Here is a 24,195-nt window from a genome sequence, read left to right as displayed (position 1 = left end):
ATTATAAATTATAATAATTATACGAAATCGCGAGCAAGTTCCGGAGAATAGCGGCGCGCTGGTCCGTCGGCCCCGGCGGGCTTCGCGTTTAGGAGGGACCGCCACCGCCGCCACTGACAACGCTTCGGCCGCACGATCGGTTTTGTCGCGCCGACAGTGTGCGCCGTATCCTCGACCGTACCACACGACGACGACGACGACACTGCCGCTTAGAAGAAACACGGTTATAATAATATCGTTTTAGCGGCTATCACGAGTACAGCAAACACTAATAGTTGATTGCAAGTTTCGTTTTTCTTGATCACGTTTACCTAAATAGTACGGAATATACGACTACTCCGAGTGGGCTACAATTCATCTTTTTTGCAAGTCGTACAACGATGACCCAAAGCTGATCCACTATATTCAGCCGAACAACCAACACGTGCATTCATCTCGACTGATCACGATGGTAAGTTTTACGATCAACTTATACATTTTACACGGTACCTATATTTTATAATTTGTCGTCTACCGCAGTCATCTTGATGATAACAATATTATGATCTGTGGTCCGCGGGGATAGCGAATTAACGTTTCGTCACTTCAGTCCACGCAGAATAGCGAAATATTAAAGCGCGCTATAAATTTACGGCTTGTTATTTGTAAATTGTCATTTGTCGCTACCAACAGACTCTTTATGTTGTGTCACAAATGACAAGTATTAAATTGAAAGATGCAAACATTTTTTCTGTTTTATTAATTAATCGTACGACAGCCGCTTTTTTAAAAAATGTTGAGCGACTCACCATTTCACTCACTAATTACATTCCGACAAGATCACATGTCAGCACCAATTATTAATATTCAATAAGACATTTTTTAATCTTTTTACAAAAACTACAAAATAATGAATAAATAGGTAATCAATAAATGAGTTGAATAAAAAATAGATTAATGAATCTTACATGCAGAATTTGCATGAAAACAAGAATACAGTAGCATCCTGATTACTGATTATAATAATATGCCAGAAAACTTTAATTAAAAATAACTACATCCTTCCAAACTTTTATATCTCGAATTTCACCACGATTTCCGCATTATTAATAATTATATAATATTAACGAATTCGAATTTAAATATAGATATCAGTTCGATCTATAGAAATTATACCTACTTGATGATCTGGATTTTGGGATTTATTATTACTAAGATACACTTAGACTGTATTATAAAAGTTGTAATACTATCCAATAAATGTGATTGGTATTTTATTTACATATTTTTGTAATATTTTTTGTTGTATTCTTGTTTACTAAAATATAATAATATATTACATAGATATGCACCCTAGTGTAAAAAGCCTCCGCCAAATTGAATTCCCATATCCGTTCTCATTTTCGCATCTTACGAGTATATACTCAAGGATTATCAGATTATTACCGTACATAAATAATGAATTACAATAATAACTTTTTACAAATTAAAATAATTTATTAAATAAATTTAGATGGCCACTTATTTAGAAAGTTTGATAATATTTATCTACTTATTGTACTTTACAAAAATTATTTAAATATTGAATTGAATTCGTTATTTAAAATTAAATTATTAAAAGTAATAAAAGAAAATAAGTATTTATAAACAAAACTATTTTAAATCTAATAAATTAGTAAAAGATACATAAAAACAAAATATTACATTCTTATAATAACTAATCATAATATTTCTATGATAATTGATTAAAAGTTTTGTAAATTTGAATATATGTAATGCAGAATGTTTAATGTTTTTCGCCCCCTCTTATTTTATAATTTATAATATAAATGAACAAAATAATTTTTTTAATATATTGAAAGACAAATTACCTATCTTAAACGTATAATTACAAAATGTTAAAATTATAGATAAAATCATTTTTTTTTTAATACCAAATAAATAACAATAATCTATTTGGTGTTATTCGTGTCTTTAGCTTAAAATACCTATTCCAGCTATAATAAAGTACCCATTTAATTTAATAAACAAGAATTGTTTCCCGTAGTATAATATGTTAACTTTTAGTTTAAATTATAAATTAATTTATCATCATTATTATATACAGTATAATAAAGTATGATGATAAATATATACGTATGTAATATAACAATTAACATTAAATAAGTACGTACAAATGTACAATAATTATTCATTTAGTACATTATGTAAGGCGTATCCATTATTACGGCAAATGAAAATATTTTACCTATATTAAAATACATAGTGTTATACATAGATACTAGATACTAGATAATAACAATAATTTAAATAATATTTTATAGGTGTAATATATATCATATATTTATACATATTATTATGTACAACTTTGTTATGTAATATATAAATTGGATTTAAGGCATACTAATCTTTACTTTTTTGTTATTATTATTTTTGTTATTTTTTTGCACGACTTAAAATCATCTTTAATTTTTTTTTCTTGATTTTATATATCACAACCGGATGCCGGAAAATTAGTAGCCTATACTTCCTTTTTATAGGTGACTATAAATTTAATAACCGATATAATTTGCGAGAATTAATTTCAAATATTTTGACCCGATAGCATACATAGAGCTTCACGTAGGTACTTATATGGTACTAAATCCACAGGGGAAGGAAACATGTTATTTGACACGCATAATAATACACAATGAGTTTAAATCCTGAGAAGGGTTAAGACCAATGTAACCTCTAAAGTGTTGTACAATAACTTTAAATATTTTAAGGTTTTTAGATGGATAATTACTTACGAAATAAATTCATTCTTTCATTCTTATACTTAAATTTTCTCGAATGTAAAAATATCCTGATATAAAACTCTATTTTTATAATTAAATTTTAATATTATACTATTTAGGTAGTTAATAATATATTAAATTAAGTATGAATTATGTTACAATGAATATTTTTTCTTAATAATAAGCTGATAGTGTAACTTTATTTTTTTTTTTTTTTTAATACATAAAAAAGTAAGTAATTATAAAACGTTAAAATGGATATAACATATCTACAAGTAATCAACGAATCTAAAATGTTTATTCTAAAAAATATTTTATTTCGTTTATAAACTTATACCGTTTGGATAGTAGTCTAAAACATATTTTATCATTATCTATAATTATCTACAATGATGTTATAATTAATTATTTGAAAACTAAGTACATATAGAATATACGGTATAGTATAAATATCGTATTATCTTAAAATCAAATAAATAAGAGTATTTTGAATTAATAATTGCATGCAAACACATTTTTATAAACAAACTAAAGAAGTAAAGAACCCACAATATATAGTTAATATTGAATTTTAAAATCGACAATTTTAAGCTTTAATCTAGTATTAAACTAGATATTATGTAAGTGGATATACTTAATTATTTAAAGATTTTTTTGTATTTAGAAAACTAAATTCTTCGGAAGTATAAACGTATCTACAACATGATGATAATCCAATAATAATACATATTTAAATGAATGTATATGCTTATAGACGTTTTTTCTTATAATATAATTAAATACAGCATAGCTAGGTTGCGCTGAGAGAAAACTTAAAAATGTATTTTAATCTTTATGATATGGAAACTATACACGACAAATAATACATTTTACTAAACATATTTCATTATAATATATATTTAATTAACTTATATGGTGATATCAAATAAATTCATTTTTAAGTCATATAAAATTAAATAATTTTGAACTAATTATTAGTTACCAAATCTAGTGCAACAACTTTAATACTCGGGTATTTACTTTCCGGACAAATCGTTTCACTCTCGTAGATTTTCCTTGGACTCAAATAAATATCAAACATAAAAAATAATTCTTCCCGGTTTAATTTAAATTTTATGCATACCTTTAAACATGACATATTGGTAGCCTGTAGACCGTAAGTATACAATGAAAGTATGTCTTCACATCTCCACTATGTGAACAATATTCAATAGTTATATTGTTCAGAAAATGTACGTGATTAATATTTTGTAAAGATGTGCCAATGACCCTAGCATACCGGCTATGCAGGTTTTATCACAACAATAATATTATTATAATAAATTGAAGTATACCTTGACCAATCATCAGAATATTCATTAACAATTAATGCATTAATGCCATGCCGATGCACTTGTTCATTCATATAATAGAACAAATGAAAATAAACAAGTAACGCACCACGACGAAACTCTGTAATGTGGCAGATGTTTTATCTTTTATGGCAATAATGATATAGAAATAAGTAGTTTAATCGCCCTATTGATAGTAAAAACTTGAAGGGGATGAGTTTATTTTACTTACTGTAGAGTACACATTAAAGTGAAACATACTTTAATATCTAACTATAGGATTTGCATCTCCTTATAGTCCGATAGGTACAACTGGTACAACTTTAATAATATCATATAATATATTACCTATATTATATATATTATTATCATTATGCCATTATTATACATTTATATAATATAGTAACACGAGTTGGGTGATTCACCAGGTACGATCATTCTCTATTTATTCTTTAATAATGTATTTATTCAAATTCAAATTTTGAAATTTTCAAGTTCGCTTAATAAGTATATTTTCATTTACTTAGACTTTTATAATATTTAATGATTATCTTTTTACGATATTAACTTCTTTTTTTAAACGAGATTACACAGAAACTACTCGTTTGAATTTTGTTTAGTTACATCAAAATTAACAAAAAAAAAAAAATTATTTACAGTAAAGAAAGTTTTTATTAAAAAAAATATATTTTATAAATGTTCCTTAAGTATACTTAAAGATTTCGTAAAATAGAATAATTAAGTTAGGTACAATGAACAATTGTAAATTTATTATTAAAGCAATAGCCAATAATTTTAGATGGACATACTTGGTAAAATCATGCCTTATATTATAATTTATATATACATAATTATTTTTTTAATTAGAAAATTAACAATCTATGCTATATGCGTAATATGAAAATATGATGACAGATATTACAGAAGATTTTGTACATTATAATATATTAATTACTAATAAAGTAATAAGTAATAATATATAGCATTATAAATTTATAACCTATTTATCATAACAACTGTTTATATAGACGCATGTATAAAATGTCAAACCGTAATATTATTTATACATACTGTACTATACTGTACATAACTGTTATATAACTAAGTATATCAAATTATGATTTTCGATTTCAAATTATTAGTGACTTTTTTGTTCGAAATTTTACGAATAAATTTATTTTCATTCGTCATCCCGAGACGTTATCATTCGGACCAAAAGCATTCAGCATTCTGATTAGCTCACCCGGCTATATTCTTGCGTACAATACATTAATATAAATCGTAAAAGTATACTTAAGTATACTATTATACAGTACCTAGTACACTTAACACTACTACTACTACTACTATAACCATTTACTACAGATAATCATTATACTTTAATCCAATTTGGCCGAAATACATACTACGACAACAAAGTTATACGTTTATTATCTACTATATGCGCGCGAGTTGTTCCTACTACGGCGGTCTTTAATCATATTTAGGACAGACTACGTTCGTTGATAAATTCTCGAGGCGTTTGGGTTTCCTTATCAATCATGTTATAATGAACGCGCAACGGATTCCGGTCTTTACACAGCACCGTAATATATAATAATATAGTATATATATATATATATATATATATATTATTATTATATATTTATGTACATGTTATATATATATATACCGACGGGTGTTGAATAATTCCGTCAGTCCCATTTAAATACAATTCGAGGCTTCCCGTTTAAATTATACCAAAATGGCGGATTCAATTAGTCTTAATTTTCAAGGTCCCTGTATGACATTACATTGCTGTAAGGCCGCCACACTGCACGACGTATAGTATTGTGTAGGCTCGTACGATAATATATGTACGCCGGCTCTGTCTGTTGGACTTTTACGCCATGTCGCCATACACCTATATATAGAAGTGCCTTTACAAGCGCGTACCCATATATACGTATAATGTCGTATTATGTCCTTTCACTCTGCCGGCGACGTTGTCGCAGTCTCGTAATAGAAAACTGCCCTCGATATATATACTAGCTCGACACATTTATTAGAAAGCCAACGGTTCCGTTTCTATAACTATTTACTCATCGGTTAGCTGCAGACGCGCGCAGGTATCTTTTATTTTCTCACGCGTTATGATATTGTATATTAGGTACCTCTGTCTAGTGACTACATATAAATCGTATGGATTTCAAACATGATCGGTCGTGTGAATTATTTTTATCGTTCATAAATAAATCTGTCTGTCCGTCGTCGGAATAATAATATAGTTATAATATCATGGTTGTTGAGCATTTTCGTATAAATAGTTTTTACATAATATTTTATTGTACTATTTTGTGCTACTTATTTGTGTAGCAACAAGTGTTCATTTAACTTTAATATCAAACATTTCATTGGCATTTTTATGTTCCATCTGTTTAAAAACTTATATGCCTTGATTGTTATTATCAAAATTAAATAATAAATTATATTTATTAAAATTATTGTTATTTATTGTCGTTAATATTAATTTGTGTACAACAAAATTGTTGTAAATTTTAATATACACATGTATTCGTTATATCATTTTACAAAAATTTGCTCGTAATAATTTTTTAACACTGGTCAGTAAAAATACATAATACCACTGTACCAACAACTTCTAAGCATTTGAAGATCACAATTACATACTAGTTTATTTGTTCAGTCCATTTATCGATAGTATTAACTTTATTTTGGTCAGTTATTTTACCATGATATATTATACTTTAAGTTTTTAAAAAATAATAGTTATAAGAAAAAAAAAACAATTTTTATAAACGTATATAGTATGTACAAATGCAAACAGTGGATTGTTAAAAATTATGTGATGTCAAATTTATTGACGTCTTTTAGCTGACATGTTATAAGTAGTAAGTAACAACTTAATTTAAAGCATTATCCAAACGTATAAGGTCATTAAGTGGTTTCCGCTCTTTAATTAACCCTTTTAAATGTTGTTTAATAATCAAAATAATTGTCAATAATGTATTATTGTGTTCTAACGCCGCTATTGACCTTTTAAAAATGTACGTTTTATGAAATTAGGTATTTTATTTTGACTGAATTGGTAATTATATATTATAATACGTATAGTATATATTACATATTTATCATCGATCACCTAACCAATGTATTATAAATATTTTTAACAATAAAAATAAAAGACAAGTTTAAATAAGGGATTTAGAAGTTTTGTTTTATACGAATGCATACATACACAGTGTAGCAAAAAAAAACTGACAATGTAATTATTTATAACAATCTAATAATTGTTATTCTAATAAACAATTTTAAATTTAAATATTATGATTAATGTTAATTGAATATTTTAAATCAAAATAATAAAATAATTAATAATATGGATTATGGATTATGGATCGATTACTAATTTTACAAGTTTTCATGTTAAAGCATAGTAGTATTTAGTTTAATTTACTAAAAATATTTAATTATGTGATGGGTTTATAAAGGAAGGGAAAGGTCAGTCGATTATTTTCATTAAAAACAATCAATGAATAAAATCTAAATGAACCGTTTCATTTTAACACGTAACGTTTACGCAATTAAAACAGTCATCAAAGTTAAATTACTTCAAGTGAATTTGAATTGGTCTAAGTAACAATTTAGAAAATATTACACAATGCTATTACATCTTAATCTACATCGTCAATTTGAATTTCCTCAATCAACAGTTAAGATTTTTTTAATTACGTTTTTGAATTTATAATTATTTATTTGTTTTTATATTTTAATAATTATTATTATATGAACGGATACAGTTTAAGTGTAAATAAATTATTTTTAATTAATCCTATCCAATTATAACTATGATTATTAAACTTATAATATTCAGTTATCAATTCAATTATTTACTTTCGTCTGTGATACATTTAAAAAGACAATTTTATTATTTAAAATTTTTATGCTATAAGCTACACATGTGATGTCTGTCCAAAAATATATTTGTTTTGTCATTTAAAACATAGAATTCAACCTTAAAAATGTATTAGTTCAAACTGTTTTCAAAATTATAAGCACCTTTTTAAGCAACGTTTTCACTAATTTTTGTAGGTATAACTTATATATGACAGCTTGATATAGATAATAAGATATATTTACAATATTGTAATACCTACTACATTATATTTATGAATTATGATCTATCGTTTTTAAATTATTTTTATTTTAAGAAAATGTATTGGACTATTATTATTTGTAAACTTAACATTTAATAAGCTAATTACATCATTAATCGATGTTAATAAATTGGAGTCAACATTTTAAATCAAATAATTATAATGGGAATAATCAAACAAGACTATATTTTTTATTTAAATTTTATGTTTTTGGTTAATTTATATTGAACATTTCTACGTATTAAGTATTGTATTAGGAACATTTAATTTACTTACACAATAATAATGTAGTGTATACAATGTACATTGCAGTGTAATGTATGCCAAATGTTTAATTCTCACCGGTAGACAATAGTTGTTTATGCTGTCGGAAGCTGTATCTCAATGAACCATCTTCGTCAACAACCTGTGTGGTAAACCGAAAAACCACTGACACCAAGCGGAATTGCCATGCTGGTAGTTGTCTCCTAAACCAAAAATCGAAAACAATGAGTGTATTGTTGTGAAAACCATAATATTTTTAATATATATTGTTTTACACGTGATATTTAATATGCACGAAACCTTATACGTTGTACACGTGTTTTGAATCATTTTAGTGGGGGTACTATTAATATTTTGCACGCACAGAGTTTGTGTGCATTCGAACTAGACATGTTGCTTGATCATTTTGTCATCGCATCTGTTCAAAAACTAATATGCTTTGATCGTTTTTATTAAACTAATAAACAATAATTATTAAAATTATTATAATTAAAATCATTTGTATTTATTGTTGTTATTATTAATTTGAGTAAAACGAAATTGTAGTTTTTTCTTTTTTTTTATTATTATTATTGATTTATTGTTAAATTTTTTATGTTCGGTTCATTGATTTTACTTTATGTTTACAACGAATATAGAGGTTCTCGCTGAATGTCACGTAAGACATTTACTCAAGATCACCGCTGTCCCGTAAATCAATCAACTAAGTTCAAATGAAATACAAGTTCAAGTAATTGTTATTTGATTGTACTATATGCATGAAAATCATAATCGCATACTTCTAATACAAAAAAAAATTTGCATAATAAATTATATCTAAAATTTTATTTTTTGGCTCATCGCTCTTGTGCATGTCACAATTAATATACTAACATATTAAACAACACCATATGTCCATATCAGTATATTGAAACATTTGAAACTATCAATTATTCTCATTTAAAACAGTTTTTTACCGGTTAAAAATATTTACATTTTGATTGTGTACAATTTTGATAGAAGTACATATATAATATATAGCTATACAATAAACATGCATAACATGATGAAAGGTCCACTAATGCCATCATATAATTTATTTTTAATATTTACCTATTTCTTTGAAATTTTGATTTTAACACAGTTGGTTACAATTGTTTGATATAATAACAATAATTATTATTGTTTTCATTGATATCTAACATATATTTACTAAAATATATTATATTTTTTTAACATTGACCATATTCTTTTGATTATTAGGTTAATTATAATTTATGTGCTTACAAGTTGTTTTTGAATATGGTTCTATATTTATAGTTTTAGAAACTAGAATTATAATATATTTCTAAATCTTTATAATAATACTATAAATTATTTATCCATTTCAAGTAATATATTAGAACATATGTAAAATATTCTAAAAAAGAATATTTTACCTTTTTGATGTATAACATAGTACTTTTTCATGCTATATATTAATATTTAATAACATTATTTATAAGCATAACAACCCTTTCAAGAAAATATCAAAGGATTGCTTAGAGACGACTTAATGTATAATTTTAAATAAATAATCTTCTACATATAATTTGACCCGTGACTGTTTCCTTCTAATCTTAGTTATATATTATGGATTTTGATGGCAACAATATTATTTTGCATAGTACCTATTTGCTACATTAAAATTATTACGCATTAATTTATCAACGTTGATACATTATTATAATAATGTCTAGTCGTCTATCCCTTCATCTAGTTATATAACTCAAAAAGTATAAAAATCGTTTGAAAATCAAGATATCTACTATAATTTTGATACTGTTTTGATTTAAAAATGCTAAAAATTCTTTGTACTGTGTATAAACTGTAAGAATTTTAAATTATAATTAGCAACATGTCATAATATTTTAACTATTTTAATAAAACCTATAAGCACGATTGATAACTGTGGTATATTAATTAATTAAACTGCATATTATGCTTGAAATAAGTAATTACATTATATAAAATGCTCAAGATATGAATGAAAATATTATATTATTATAATATACTTTTTTTAATTAAAGTGATAGTGATCATTTTAATTTGTAATTCATCATCATTGGTCCGTTAAAACATGCACGTGATACTGAATGCTATAATTAATAATAATATACAACACTGTATGTAGCCCACAACCCTTAGACGAATAATTATAATCATTTCATCTGAAACGGTATACTATATGTGTATATAATGATAGTAATAGAAATAATTATAAATTAGAATATTGTGTATATAGTAGCCACTGGCCAGTAGGTGCGTTGTCCTCACTTCTCATACCTAACAAATCGCCTGGAGCGATGTCGATTTTATTTTAAACAATTCTCTGTGAATAACGTATAAATAATAGGTAACCCCATGGCACAAAAACGAGTTTTGGAGCACAGTCCGTACGGACAACGGTTTGAAGGGTACATCGCACGTTTCACGAACAAAAAAATATATGTATATTATAAATGACTGCCGCGTGGGGTTTGACGAATAAGAATAGTGCAAACGTTTGTCGTTGTCCCCCGTCGCTGTAGCCGAGGAACACCATTAATATGCAAATGTTCTAAAGGGGAGAATCGCGAACGCGCAGTAATTCTACTATCAAAAAGAATAATACTACGTAATAATAATAATAATAATAATAATATAAGAATAAAAAAGTGTACCTAAAAAAAAAACCTATTTGATGCTACCAAAGCCATGTAGTATATATGTGGGTCAAGGTGTGCGGATATCAGACACAATAATAGTATAACGTCTTAATCTATGCGAATACAAAATGTCATTTTAATATAATATATATAATGTCGTATGTCTTAAAAGACAAGACGCGCAGTCGGGCAACGGTACGCAACATTTATAAACGGCTTTCGCGTCAATACGATTTTTTTGTACACGGTTTTTAGCGTCCAATTTAGTGTCGCGTTATGCGTTTCACAATGCGGTAAATATGATAATGATAATATTATATTGTGTTGTATCTGTAAAACTACTCGTGCAATTTATTGGTTCTAACTTTCTTTAGTCTGAAATCTAAATCAATTATCGCTTTCAAGTTTATTCGATCTGAAATATATATAAGACGCGCACAACTACGATAATATAATACAAATAATATAATGAATAGCATTAAGTGTTATACACAGAATACAATTTCTCGTTAATTTGTCGCTCTCGTTGTCATCATTGTCGATTATTTTATGACTGTGAATCTGTGATATCATATCGTCCTATACAAATATTCTGTGATTAAACGCCGTAGGTACACGAAGCGTCAAATTATCTTACCCGGTCGTGTTTTACTAGGGCACCGTCGCCGCTATTCGATCAACACAACTCGCGATATATTAAGTTGATATTCTCGCCGCACTTGTTAAGCATAATACGTTCATTTGCTGGTCTTAAAGTTGAAGTAAACTAACCGATAAATTTAGACCAGCCGCCTTTTTACGACGTTGGGACATATAAAAATACTAGTCTATTATTGTTTTTCACGGTTCGAAAATAGAATGGCGATTTTAATTAGAATGAAGACATAATATTAATGGCTGGGCTAAAGCACAAATATCTGTCGTCGGAGTCATTATGTATAGGTACACGTCACATGTATAATTTAATATTATACTAAATACCTAAATAAATATATTTATCGTACATAACGTATATTATAAAATGTTTAGTACTCATAATATAATATTATTCGTGTGTACGTAATATTTTTTTATCGAATACCACCTGGCACCCATTTGCCTATTACTTATTGATAATTTGTATTTGTACCTAAAAATAAGTAGGTAATGCATATAACTCATTTTTATAATCTCCCTAAATTACAATTGTTTTAATATTTGCTTCTTATTAAATATATAAACAGCCAGGTAAGTAACTATCAAAAATCATTTTTTTTATAATTGCACGAATCATGTATAATAATAACGATAATAATGATAATATTGTGATATTATACAAAGAAAGTAGAATGAAAAAAATAAATATCTATACCCTACTATTTTCTGTATTAATATTTTATTTTTTAATATTTTTTGGTTATATTTGTTTTACAATATTAATTTTATGAAAAATATAACTTTATTTTCATATTTATTAATTATCACTCATTGAGTAATTTTGGGTATTTTTAAATACATCCCATAGTGTGTTTTTCTGTCAAATCTTTGCCTGCTACATTTTTGACATTTTTTTTTCGTCACTGCGTGGTTACAGCAATTGTACATATTATGCATTCAGGCGCATCCCTTTAAGATGTAGCATGCAATTTGGAAAGATCTCTATCAGAGGTAGCATACAATTTGGACAGACCTCCCTTAGAGATGATGACATAGAATTATTGAATGTTTCAATTTAATTATTTTTTTGGCATGCAATACGGATGCACCATAAACGATTCAACTTGCACGTACTTTGTTAGACAAAACAAATAACAAATATTTTAAAGTAAATACAATATATATAATACAGGGCGACTTTTTTTCGAACAACACACATCATTTAAAAATCTATAACCGGTTCTAAAAAAAATATAAATTTTTTAATAATGAATGTTATTCTATAATAAATTTACCCAGCATAATATATATTTTTTATTGATTAAAATAAAACCTTAGCTTCATAGGTCATTAGTATTAGGTCATTTTATTAGTAAAATTACGCCATAAAATTTAGTTTTTTCTTTTAAGAATATTAAAATTATTATATTTTGTATCAACATCACATCTAAGGTGTTAGGTTTTTTTTACATTTTTTGAGTTTTTCCATATACTCACAATATTCTGTCAGTATTTGTTTGATCGTTTTGGCTTCTCTTCTGGCTTCGCATATTGATGGATCTTCTTCAACCATTAGACCACTGAGTGTTATTTTTGCAGGCAATTCTTAGTCTATTCATAATTATTTCATTTTATTTTTATTTGTGCATTGTATTTTTGATTTTCCTTAATTCAAAATTTTTTTTAGCAATTATATATATCTAACCATAATGTTCTTTAGATGTCATACTGCGATATGCGATATTTTAGAGATGCCGAACATTGAGGGATATTACTACAATAGTGATATTGCTTTTGGGACGTTGAAATTAAATATGTATGAAAATCGCATCATCGCATTGCTATAATGCTGTTTCTTAATTGTTGACCAATATTACAATGTGTTTCCCATTTAACTTTAATTTATTTTTCTTATGTATATATAAGTTTTTATCTGTAGGAGTAGTATATATTATTTATTTTATTATTTATATTATTTTTTAGCTGATTTTTTATTTGTATTGTTTTTCTTACTTCACACGATATATTTATTTATTGTATCTTATATCTATTACACGCTGCTCGTAATTATATATAGGTGTCTTATATTTTTTATAAAAAGTTATATCACATATTCACACTCGCATCGTACAATTGTCTCCAACAGAGAAATGTTGTAGATTTTGATGTTCAGCTTATGTTTTCCCTAGCAAAAAAAGGAAAATAACTTAAAATATTACAATAATAAAACATGGTAAAATATATGCATTATTCTAAAATATATTATTTTCAATGTGAATTAAATGATGTAAAAAAAATTTTTATTTAGTGAATGACTTACGTTAAAAAAATTATCTTATATCTATATAATATATAAATACATATATATTATATATCTACATATGATCTCAAATGTTGATGAATGTGATTAATTTTTAAAAAAAAGCACCTATACACGATTTCCATATGGTGGAGATTTGATTGCATTTTAAAAAAAGGAAAATTTTTCCTACACAAAATAAGAATAATAATAATTTTAATGTTAGGGCTAAGATCCTCAAACACATTCTAATCTCTGACAATGGCACAATACATTTTTTAATCGTTTTTTTTTTCAATGTAGGTTAAATGTTAAATTCATAATGTCAAAGTATATTTTATTTTTAAAATCACTTTTAACAATGAAAACTTAATATACTGGCGTGGCCACAGATTAATAATTATAATAATTTTACAACATTATAATTTATAATATATTATATTGTATTTATTTTGTATGTATAATATATTATATTATACTTTTTATGCACAGTGTCCATGAAGCTGCTGACGAACCGATGGACGGCGACGCGACATACGCGACTCGGAGGAAGACCCTCAGGGTGTCCTGGACTTTGTTGACGTCATCGTTCGCATTCATTGTGCTATTATGTGCACTGTGCCTGTTCTTCTTCTTCCACCCGCAAACGTGTAGTCAGATATCTGGTAACCCACGATTTGGGTCCACCGAGACGATATTAGACGAGATACGTGGTTTTGATTATGAGAGGCTGGAGAACGAGTACGGCAATACGAACGTCCGGTTACCGGCGGAAGTGGTGCCGGATTCGTATGACCTACGAATAATACCGTTCCTATGGGCTGGAAACTCGACGTTCGACGGCCAGGTACACATTGTCGTCAACGCAACGGCCCCCGTGGACAGTGTAACACTGCACGCCGTTGACTTGAATATGACAGAATGTCTCGTTACCAGGTAAACGATAACAACATTTGTAAACAGTAGAAGAGTTGTAGTATTGTAGAAAGCAGTCAGTGGAGACGCAACTGACTAAATAGAAAACAGATACAGAGGTAGTTAGATGAATAGGTATGCCGGGTACCGGATATAATGACGTATCACGTATGATGAGTAACTTATCCTATTGATTGGGGTGAGAGGGGTAAGGAAATGATTACACCACACTTAATTGCCTTTTGTAATATTCTAATAAATACTATTACACAAATATTTTCCTTGGAAATTACAATATAATTAGTATTTTTTTAACCGTTCATGTCATGCATACTCAATATTAGTTATATTATCTATAGGTATCCAAAAATGGTACTAAATGAACACGTGATGGCTGAGAGTGTTTTTGTTCCTATTCAAGAAACACAACAAGATCTTTCTAAACAGTTTTTTATTATAAAGTTCAAAGATACACAGCCAGCTGATCATCAGTACAACATTCACATAAAATACACAGGAAAACTTCAAGACAACATGGAAGGATTTTATAAAAGTTCTTACAACGTAGGAAATACAACTAGGTTAGATATTTAAAGTATATTTTATTTTAAGAATCACCAATAATTTAATCTATTATTTTTATTTAAGGTGGATAGCTGCTACACAATTTCAGCCAACCGACGCAAGAAAAGCATTCCCTTGTTTTGACGAACCTGCTTTAAAAGCTAAATTTACCGTGTCAATTGCAAGACCCGGACATATGAGTTCTATATCCAACACCGGGCTTAAATATGTGGACAATAAATTACCAACATTGTAAATTAAAAATTGCTATTTGATATCAATAATATTCAAAGTTCTCAAATTAGCATAATTTTATATTTTTACAGATCAGAATCTTTAGAGTCTTATGAATGGGACACATTTGAACAAACAGTACCAATGTCTACTTATTTAGTGGCATTCATTATTTCTGATTTTGAATATTTATCCTCGGAAACATTCAGAGTATGGGCTAGAAGTGATGTGTTATCACATACCCACTATGCTCGAGACATCGGCCCAAGCATATTAAAGTTTTATGAAGAATTCTTTTCCATTCCTTATCCGTTGAAAAAAACCGATCTAGTAGCACTTCCAGATTTTGCAGCTGGAGCAATGGAGAACTGGGGATTAGTAACGTTTCGGTAAGTATTATATAATTAATTTCAATGATCTAATCTAGATAGTTTTATTAACATTACAAAAAAAAAAAAACAAAGTATAAACGAAAAAAAAATTTCCTAGGGAAATAGCTATGTTGTACAATGAAGGCGTTTCGCCTAATTCTCAAAAAGAACGAGTAGCGACGGTGATAGCTCATGAATTGGCACATCAATGGTTTGGAAATTTAGTAACACCAGATTGGTGGTCAGATTTATGGTTAAATGAAGGTTTTGCCACTTACATTGAATACGTAGGGGTAGACCATGTAAGTATCATAGCATTATTAATTTAAATTGATTTATTGTTGTATATTTTTTTTACAGGTAGAGCCTAAGTGGAAAATGGAGGAACAATTTATTTCCAGTGGTATACAGAGCGTATTTTTAATGGATTCATTGAAATCTACACATCCGATTTCAGCGCGTGTGTCGAGGCCGGAGGAAATTAATGAATTGTTTGATCGCATTTCCTACGATAAAGGTGACTAAACAATTTTAATTTTATTTCTACAACTAGTATTAATTGTCATTTCTATAATTCTTTAGGAGCTTCTGTAATTCGAATGATGGATCACTTTCTTACACGGCAAGTGTTCCGGAAAGGCTTAACCAAATATTTAAATGCAAAGTAAGTTAATATAAAATATAAATAGAATACTAGTTATACATAATTCTTATGCTCAATAATTGTAACAAATAAATACTAATTTATAATACATAAAAAGTAGACGTTGACTACGACATTTATATGATTAAATAATTGGATTTATTGTGATTCTGTTTTAACAAAAAATATATTGATTATTTAAAAAAAAGTTATAATTATTATAGTTAATTTTCATAATTACATTTTTCAAATATCTTTTGAATTATTAAAGTTAGTGCGATTGATCTATATTTTACTGTGATCAGCTGATTTTAAAAATTAAAGCATAAAGCATAATAATAGTTTTAGTTAGAAGAGAATTCGCCAAAACTAATTGATGTATTAAAAATAATACCATATATTAATTGAATCAAGAAAATAGATTCATTTGCCTATAATAGGTATACCAAATTTATATAATTCATTCCAATTTAATTTATTATTAATATCATTATAAATATTTAACCTACCAACATTAAAATATATATTTAATTCGTTTAAAATGGTATTTTTATTACTTATAGTTAAAACAATATTAAAAAAATGGCAATGTATACAATTAATAATATGTGGTTTTACTTTTTTAGTGCCATAAGTAGCTTAAATTAATATTATTATTATTATCCACTGTAGCTTTCATATTATGTTTAGATAAAATAATTAGTAAACTATAATATTAAGAACGTGCATTTCTATCAATAAATTTAATACACTTTTATGATTTATTTAATATACTTAATTTTAGGTTATAATCAATGAAGTTGTTAGATTTTTACTGTATAATTTTATTAACTATTAATATGTCAACATTTGAGTGACTGTAACAATAAATAAATCATGTTAATCGTAGGAAAACTTTATTATTTAAATAATTGAAACCTGTATTGATTTTTAGTATTATTTGGTTTATTGAACTCTATATTGCTTGCGTTATTAAAAATATCAATGCCAATATAAAAATTAAAAATCTATAAATTAAAATTATCTATAATAATCAGCTTTCATAATAAACGATTTCATGTTAGGTAATACTGGTAATAGATATATTGATATTTTTTATAAAAACATGATCAATACAATAAATCTTTAAAATATCGACAGTCCTAGAATCATAGTGTAATTGTCAATAGAAAACATGAAATTATAAAACACAAGAATATTTTAATAAATAAACAAGAAACTTGTTTTTAAAATATATTATTAAATTAGTATTCATATCACCAAATAACCACATATTATTATTTGTAATCGTTTTGTTATGTTTTAGTCTTCATGACAAATATTATCAATAACTATAAATTAATCTTGAAAAATAAACTGGGTGATCTAAATAATCCTATAATTTTATAATTTTATAAATAATTAGGTAGTTATTATTTAAAAATTAGTTCTATAAATTGAGTCAATTGAGACCTATGAAATAAAAACCGTTCTAAGAAAACAAATTACATATATTATTTAGGTATAATCAGGATGAAAAAGATATTAGTTTATTTTTATAGTTACCTATACTCGTATTGATTATTTTAACTTGTCGAACTTTGAAGTTTAATCATTAACATTTTTTTCAGTATTAAATTTAATTTTAATACAATGTACAAATAGTATTAATTTATTTTGATATTTGGTAGAGCATATAAGAGCGCATATCATAATGATTTGTGGGATGCTTTAACCGAACAGGCACAAGCCGATCGTGTTATGGACAATACATTGACTGTAAAGGATGTCATGGATACATGGATACTACAACCAGGATTTCCAGTTGTAAATGTTACACGAAATTATGAAATGGATACACTAATCGTTTCGCAGGTGCCTATTTCATTTATAATTCATCTATTCACTCAACAGTACAAAATACAAATATATATTTTAATATAAAATTAAGCTAATATAAATAATTTTAAACTATAATAACAAATATTAGTTTCACTTTCTTAGGATTTAAAATAAAAATATTCACAAATGATTATTCCCACTTTGTTTAATGAAAACAAATTATTAAATGTTAAAAAAATGTTTGTGTTCAAAGCCAATTTATATTTGTTCAAATACTATTAAAAAATTCGAGAGTACTTATAATTGTATTATAGCTCATAGGTCTTACATTACTAATTATTCAGTGTCTCAGTGATTAGTTATAACGATCCTTCTCTTTTAGATTCGTTCAGAATCCAATTTATATTGTTGAACATTAACACACAGAGTACTTAGATTTATTGACAAACTACATTATTTGTACAATTCTACTGTTAAAATGTATTTTACCTTTTATTAGCATTTTACTGTATTCTAAAGCATTTATATAACTATTTAAGTAAAATAGTATTATGAATATTTTTTAGATTCCGATCGGAACGATAAATTTATTGGTTTTACAATGCTGTGTGTTTGTGTATGTGTGTACATCTTTTTGATATAATAAATACTTCGATCTTCTAGTTTGAAGGTAGTTTCTGATAGTAAATTAGTTTTCAGAAGTGCTTGAAATTCAAAATTTGACTAAATTGGATATTTAAACGAAAAATAACGATTTTAGTTATTTTGTTGTAATTTAAAAAATATTTTCCAAGGGGACTCATTGAAACTATTCACCATTATGTATAACTGTATAAGTGTTATAATTTTCTTTACACATTACAGTTTTCTAAATATTTAGATTAGTTATAAAGTAATTCTTATCTATCACAAACCTATTAACACAATAATATAAGGTACATTAGTATTGCCATTAAAGTAATAAAAATAATATATGATAAAATATTATAATTATACTTTTCCATAAAGAAATTTTATATTTTATAAATTACCCGAAAAACGTTATAGCGTTATAACGTTATACACGCATATAGTCATGAGTTCATATAAAAACTCCATCGAAAAAGGCACTTTCAATTTTCCGGACAATTTTTCCAATTTTTTTTTTTTGTAAAAACCTTATTTGGACTAATATAAACATTTTTTTTCAATTAACCCAATCGGTCCATCCATTTTTAAATTAAACGCTTACTAAAAAAAAAACAGCATTTTATTTATATATAGCCAGATGTGTATAATAAGAGGTAAAAGATATTTTTTGTAAAATAGTCCAACTTATCGTAATAATAGTATTATAGTTCTAATAGTAAATATTAAAATAAATATACAATTAAATAACCTTAAAAAAATTATAGTCATTTTGTTAAAGTATTTTTCGGCGATTGTAAACTTTGCCCAAACTACAGGTGAACAAAAAATTATTGAACTTCTTCACTTATATAGTTATATATATGATATATACAATATACATCTAGGTACTAAATAATCCGCAAATCGTGTCTCTCTTTCGTCGCCAGGCCTTGATTTCATTAAATAATTTACAAAATACTTGGATACACTTTCTGGGCTTAGAAATGGTACATTGTAGCTTTGAAGGGCGCATTTTACATTACACCTTTTTGACATAGATAAAAATTCGAGCGTAGCTTACAAAAAAAAGGTTGTTTGGACGCAGTTTACGTATGCCCGTATTTTACCTTCACAATAATATATTATCCCTTTATGATTATGTTTATGTCTATATTTTATGGACATACTGAATAGGTATTTTATTCCCATCAGACTGTAATGTAATTTTTGAATGTTATAATAACATTTTATTAAAGGCTGAATAAGAAAATAAAAACTAAATATCTCCTATTGCAATGCAGTGGCGGCTTAAGTCTTCTAAAAATCTAAACAACCCATTCAGTATCCACCCACCCATCAACTACATTTACTAGGAACAATGTAATATTTTTAGGTTCTTCTTTAGTTAAATTTTTCATTAACTTTTACAGTATGATATAAATATACTTATTTTTTACTTGAATGATCAATTTTCTGTTATAAATTATGAATAAACCGGTTAAACTTAAAACATTTTTCCCCCCATTTTCGGGGCAGGAGCAATCGTGCCTAGTATTCTTATAACAATCTGTCCCTGTTACTATAAAAGTATAATTGTATAAACATAAATAATATTAAAATATTTGAATATAAATACATTTTATAGTTTCTTTGTACCAAATATGTACTATACTAACTATATTATAAAATTATTATTTCATACGTGATTTATGTTTTAGAGTCGTTTTCTTCTTCATGATACTAAAAACGTTTATAAAAGTGATCAACCAAATAATCTTTGGTGGATACCACTTACGTACACAACATCATCAAAATTGGATTTTTCAGTTACAAAACCAAGTTATTGGTTTAAGCCCGAAGAATTCATGGTGATAACTGAAATAGGGATACCTTCCAATGATTGGGTGTTGTTTAATATAAACGAAACTGGATTTTATAGAGTAAACTATGATTCAAAAAATTGGAAGATGCTAATCGAATATTTAACTGATCCAGAAATGTATTTTAATATTGGTAAACATAAAGTGTTGATTTTTTTCTGTGCATGTACCAAGATAATGTCAATTTTTAATTATTGTAGGAACAATTAATCGAGCACAATTAATAGATGACGCGATGTCTTTATCAAGAGCTGGATATTTGAGTTACCAAACCTCTCTCGATTTAACTAAATATCTTTACCACGAGACTGAGTATGTGCCGTGGAAATCTGCGTATAGGTCTTTTACCTATTTACATCAAATGCTCATCAAAACATCCATTTACGACAAATTAAAAGTAAATTAAATTCTTATTAATTAAAACAACGTAATTAATTATTAAAATTACTACAAAATTAGGAACAAAAATTGTTATACGGTAGGTACATAATTATACAATATAGTTTGTAAAATTATATGTACCTATAATTACTAATAACGCATACTACCTATAAACGTATAATTATTCATTATTTAAAACCATGATATTAGGATGTAATATTAATAAATTGTTATTTTGTTTATCATTCTTATATTAATATAATAATAACATGTATTTTAAATATGTATTTGATGTTTTTTACAGGCATATGTGTTACACTTAATATCCCCTATGTATAAAATAACCGGGTTTGCAGATAATCCGAGAGATGATCAATTAGTTATTTACAAAAGATTTAACTTGTTATCATGCGCTTGTGAATTAGGACATACTGATTGCGTTCGAAATGCAGTGGCTCAGTTTCAAAATTGGAAATCAAATCCTCAACCAGAAAAGAACAACCCGTAAATAATTTATTGTTTTTGACTTAAACATTATGTTTTAGTTACAATTTACAAAATTATGATAGGTTGTACAATGTAATGTATTTATATTTATTTATTTTTTATATTGTAGAATTTCGCCAAATCTAAAAGCAATAATATATTGTACGGCCATTAGTTATGGAAGTGAAGAAGAATGGGATTTTGCATGGAAAATGTATAAAATGACTACAGTAGCTTCTGAAAAAGATTTATTGCTAGACGCTCTGGGTTGTAGTAGGGAAACATGGATTTTAGCCAGGTAATTTATGAACATATTTATATTATGCATGCCATATACATGCGTACAGCTGTATGCGTTCACATCAATATCAATATAGTATAGTGTATTTTATACCCATATAAAATGTATAAAATAATCAAAAAACAAGTTCTAAAAAAATGTTATTTTCTGATTGTGTACTTGCACATTGTAAATTTGCATTGCTGGTTTGTCTATAATAAATTATCTAACGTGGTATATGTTGTGGCTATGAGAAATAATTCTAAGTATGTTTATTAAATTAATTATTGTTTGTTTTTATTATTACATATAGTAAATATTATCAAATACAAACTGCATTGTAATAATAATAAACAGTAATATTGGCGTTATTCGATTTATTGAATAAATATAACTTGTATAATATTTTGTTACAGATTTCTCAGTTATGCCCTGCAAAACAATTCTTCCATTAGAAATCAGGATATCAGTAAAGTATTTTATGCTTTAACCAATAAAGTTGCCGGGCAAGAAGTGGCGTGGAATTATGTGCGCGATAACTGGCGCAATCTTAAATCAACGTAAATATTGCAACGATCATTATTAATATTTGGCCTTAATGATAAAAATGAATGATAATATATTGTTGCATATGTATTTAGTTTTGCGGCTGGTTTTTCTACAATGAGCGAGATTATAAAATCGGCCACATACCATTTCAATACTAAAAACGATTTGATACAAGTACATAACAACAAAAATAATTAATACATTGCGAAATGACTAGCAATTTTATACCATTTAATTATCTATAATAATTGTTAAATTTATTTTAGCTATGGCAGTTTTATAAAGACGAATATGAACACTTGGGATCAGCTAGAAGGAGCGTATTGCAATCAATTGAAAATGCAGAAGCAAATGTAAATTGGATGGAAAGAAATTTTAAAACAATTAGCAATTGGCTACAAAACACCACGCTATACTTATCCCAATTTACCAACGAAGTGGATTAGATAGTAATAAATTATTACTTTATGTGGGATGTATATATAATATAAGTAGAATATAGGTACTAACGATTAAGCTAAAATTATTTCTTGACACTTTTGTGTCATTTTTGCTAAAGATTGTCTTATAAAGACTGTTTTTATTTTTTAAATTACTGCTAAATATTGTGACTTGATATTATCTTTATATTATCATAATTTTTTTTTTTTATGGCAATGAATGTTCAATTTAAACAGTATTTTTATACATTTATTTTAAGTTAACAATATTTACGTTGTACCTAAAAATATTTAATAATATAATTTTACTTTATATCGTATATAATAATTTTAAAATATTGAACAGTATAGTTCATCCTAATTGATCATATACTTGATGGGTTAAACAAATTATGTTCATCTAGCATGCATATAACTATTCTATTTATAATGTTGAGTGGAAACACTGTTAATTATATTTAAATATCACAATTAATTTTCTATTGAAGTTTTTACTAACCTAACCTGAACTTGCAATTGTTTATGAATAAACTATAAGACTTAGAATATAGTGTATCACTAATATAATGGATATAGCCCATGTTTAAAACTATAGATAAACAAATACAATATGCATGCAAACTAAGTTCAAATTGTTTTTGTTTTTAAGAATCATTTAACATTAGCATGATAAGATAATTAATAATTTGGAATAATTACTAATTATTGATGAAGTTATTTAATAAGGTCGATTCTAGTTAATTAATTCTTTTTCGTGTTATTGATAATATTTGAGTCAACGAATTTAAAACTTAACATCCACATTTCACTGCCTTTGGGTTCTATAAGAGAATAAACTATAAATTTGTTTAGATTGTAAATTTTATCAAGAAGCTTATTAGCCAGTTCTGAAACCAGGTACAAAAACTTT

General features: G+C 26.5%; 1 protein-coding gene across 2 annotated transcripts; it reads left to right on the top strand.

Annotated features, from left to right (window-relative positions):
- Window positions 1–136: 136 nt before the first annotated feature.
- LOC132920433 (aminopeptidase N-like) lies at window positions 137–23,910 on the top strand. 2 transcript variants are annotated; one of them, XM_060982831.1, is made up of 17 exons: window positions 137–451; window positions 9,150–9,241; window positions 14,605–15,048; window positions 15,387–15,608; window positions 15,676–15,843; window positions 15,918–16,214; window positions 16,315–16,498; window positions 16,557–16,713; window positions 16,779–16,860; window positions 18,510–18,693; window positions 20,988–21,282; window positions 21,350–21,546; window positions 21,835–22,034; window positions 22,147–22,314; window positions 22,713–22,856; window positions 22,938–23,019; window positions 23,112–23,910. In XM_060982831.1, exons 2-17 carry the CDS (start codon window positions 9,225–9,227, stop codon window positions 23,289–23,291), a joined length of 3,021 nt encoding a protein of 1,006 aa, XP_060838814.1. In that variant the 5' UTR covers window positions 137–451; window positions 9,150–9,224; the 3' UTR covers window positions 23,292–23,910. The 2 variants fall into 2 exon arrangements, with proteins under 2 accessions (XP_060838814.1, XP_060838815.1); XM_060982832.1 differs by lacking the exon at window positions 9,150–9,241.
- The last annotated feature ends 285 nt before the right edge of the window (window positions 23,911–24,195 follow it).

This window comes from Rhopalosiphum padi, chromosome 2 (assembly GCF_020882245.1).
Source record: "Rhopalosiphum padi isolate XX-2018 chromosome 2, ASM2088224v1, whole genome shotgun sequence".
In the NCBI taxonomy this organism is placed as follows: Eukaryota; Metazoa; Arthropoda; class Insecta; order Hemiptera; family Aphididae; genus Rhopalosiphum; species Rhopalosiphum padi.
This window is presented reverse-complemented; position numbering and strand designations above follow the sequence as displayed.

Bases quoted from the DNA above. Each gene is read 5' to 3' on its own strand.
- LOC132920433 (XM_060982831.1), top strand. The intron at 16,861-18,509 runs GTAAGTTAATAT...GATATTTGGTAG, and splicing joins ACCAAATATTTAAATGCAAA to AGCATATAAGAGCGCATATC. The intron at 22,857-22,937 runs GTAAATATTGCA...ATATGTATTTAG, and splicing joins TGGCGCAATCTTAAATCAAC to TTTTGCGGCTGGTTTTTCTA.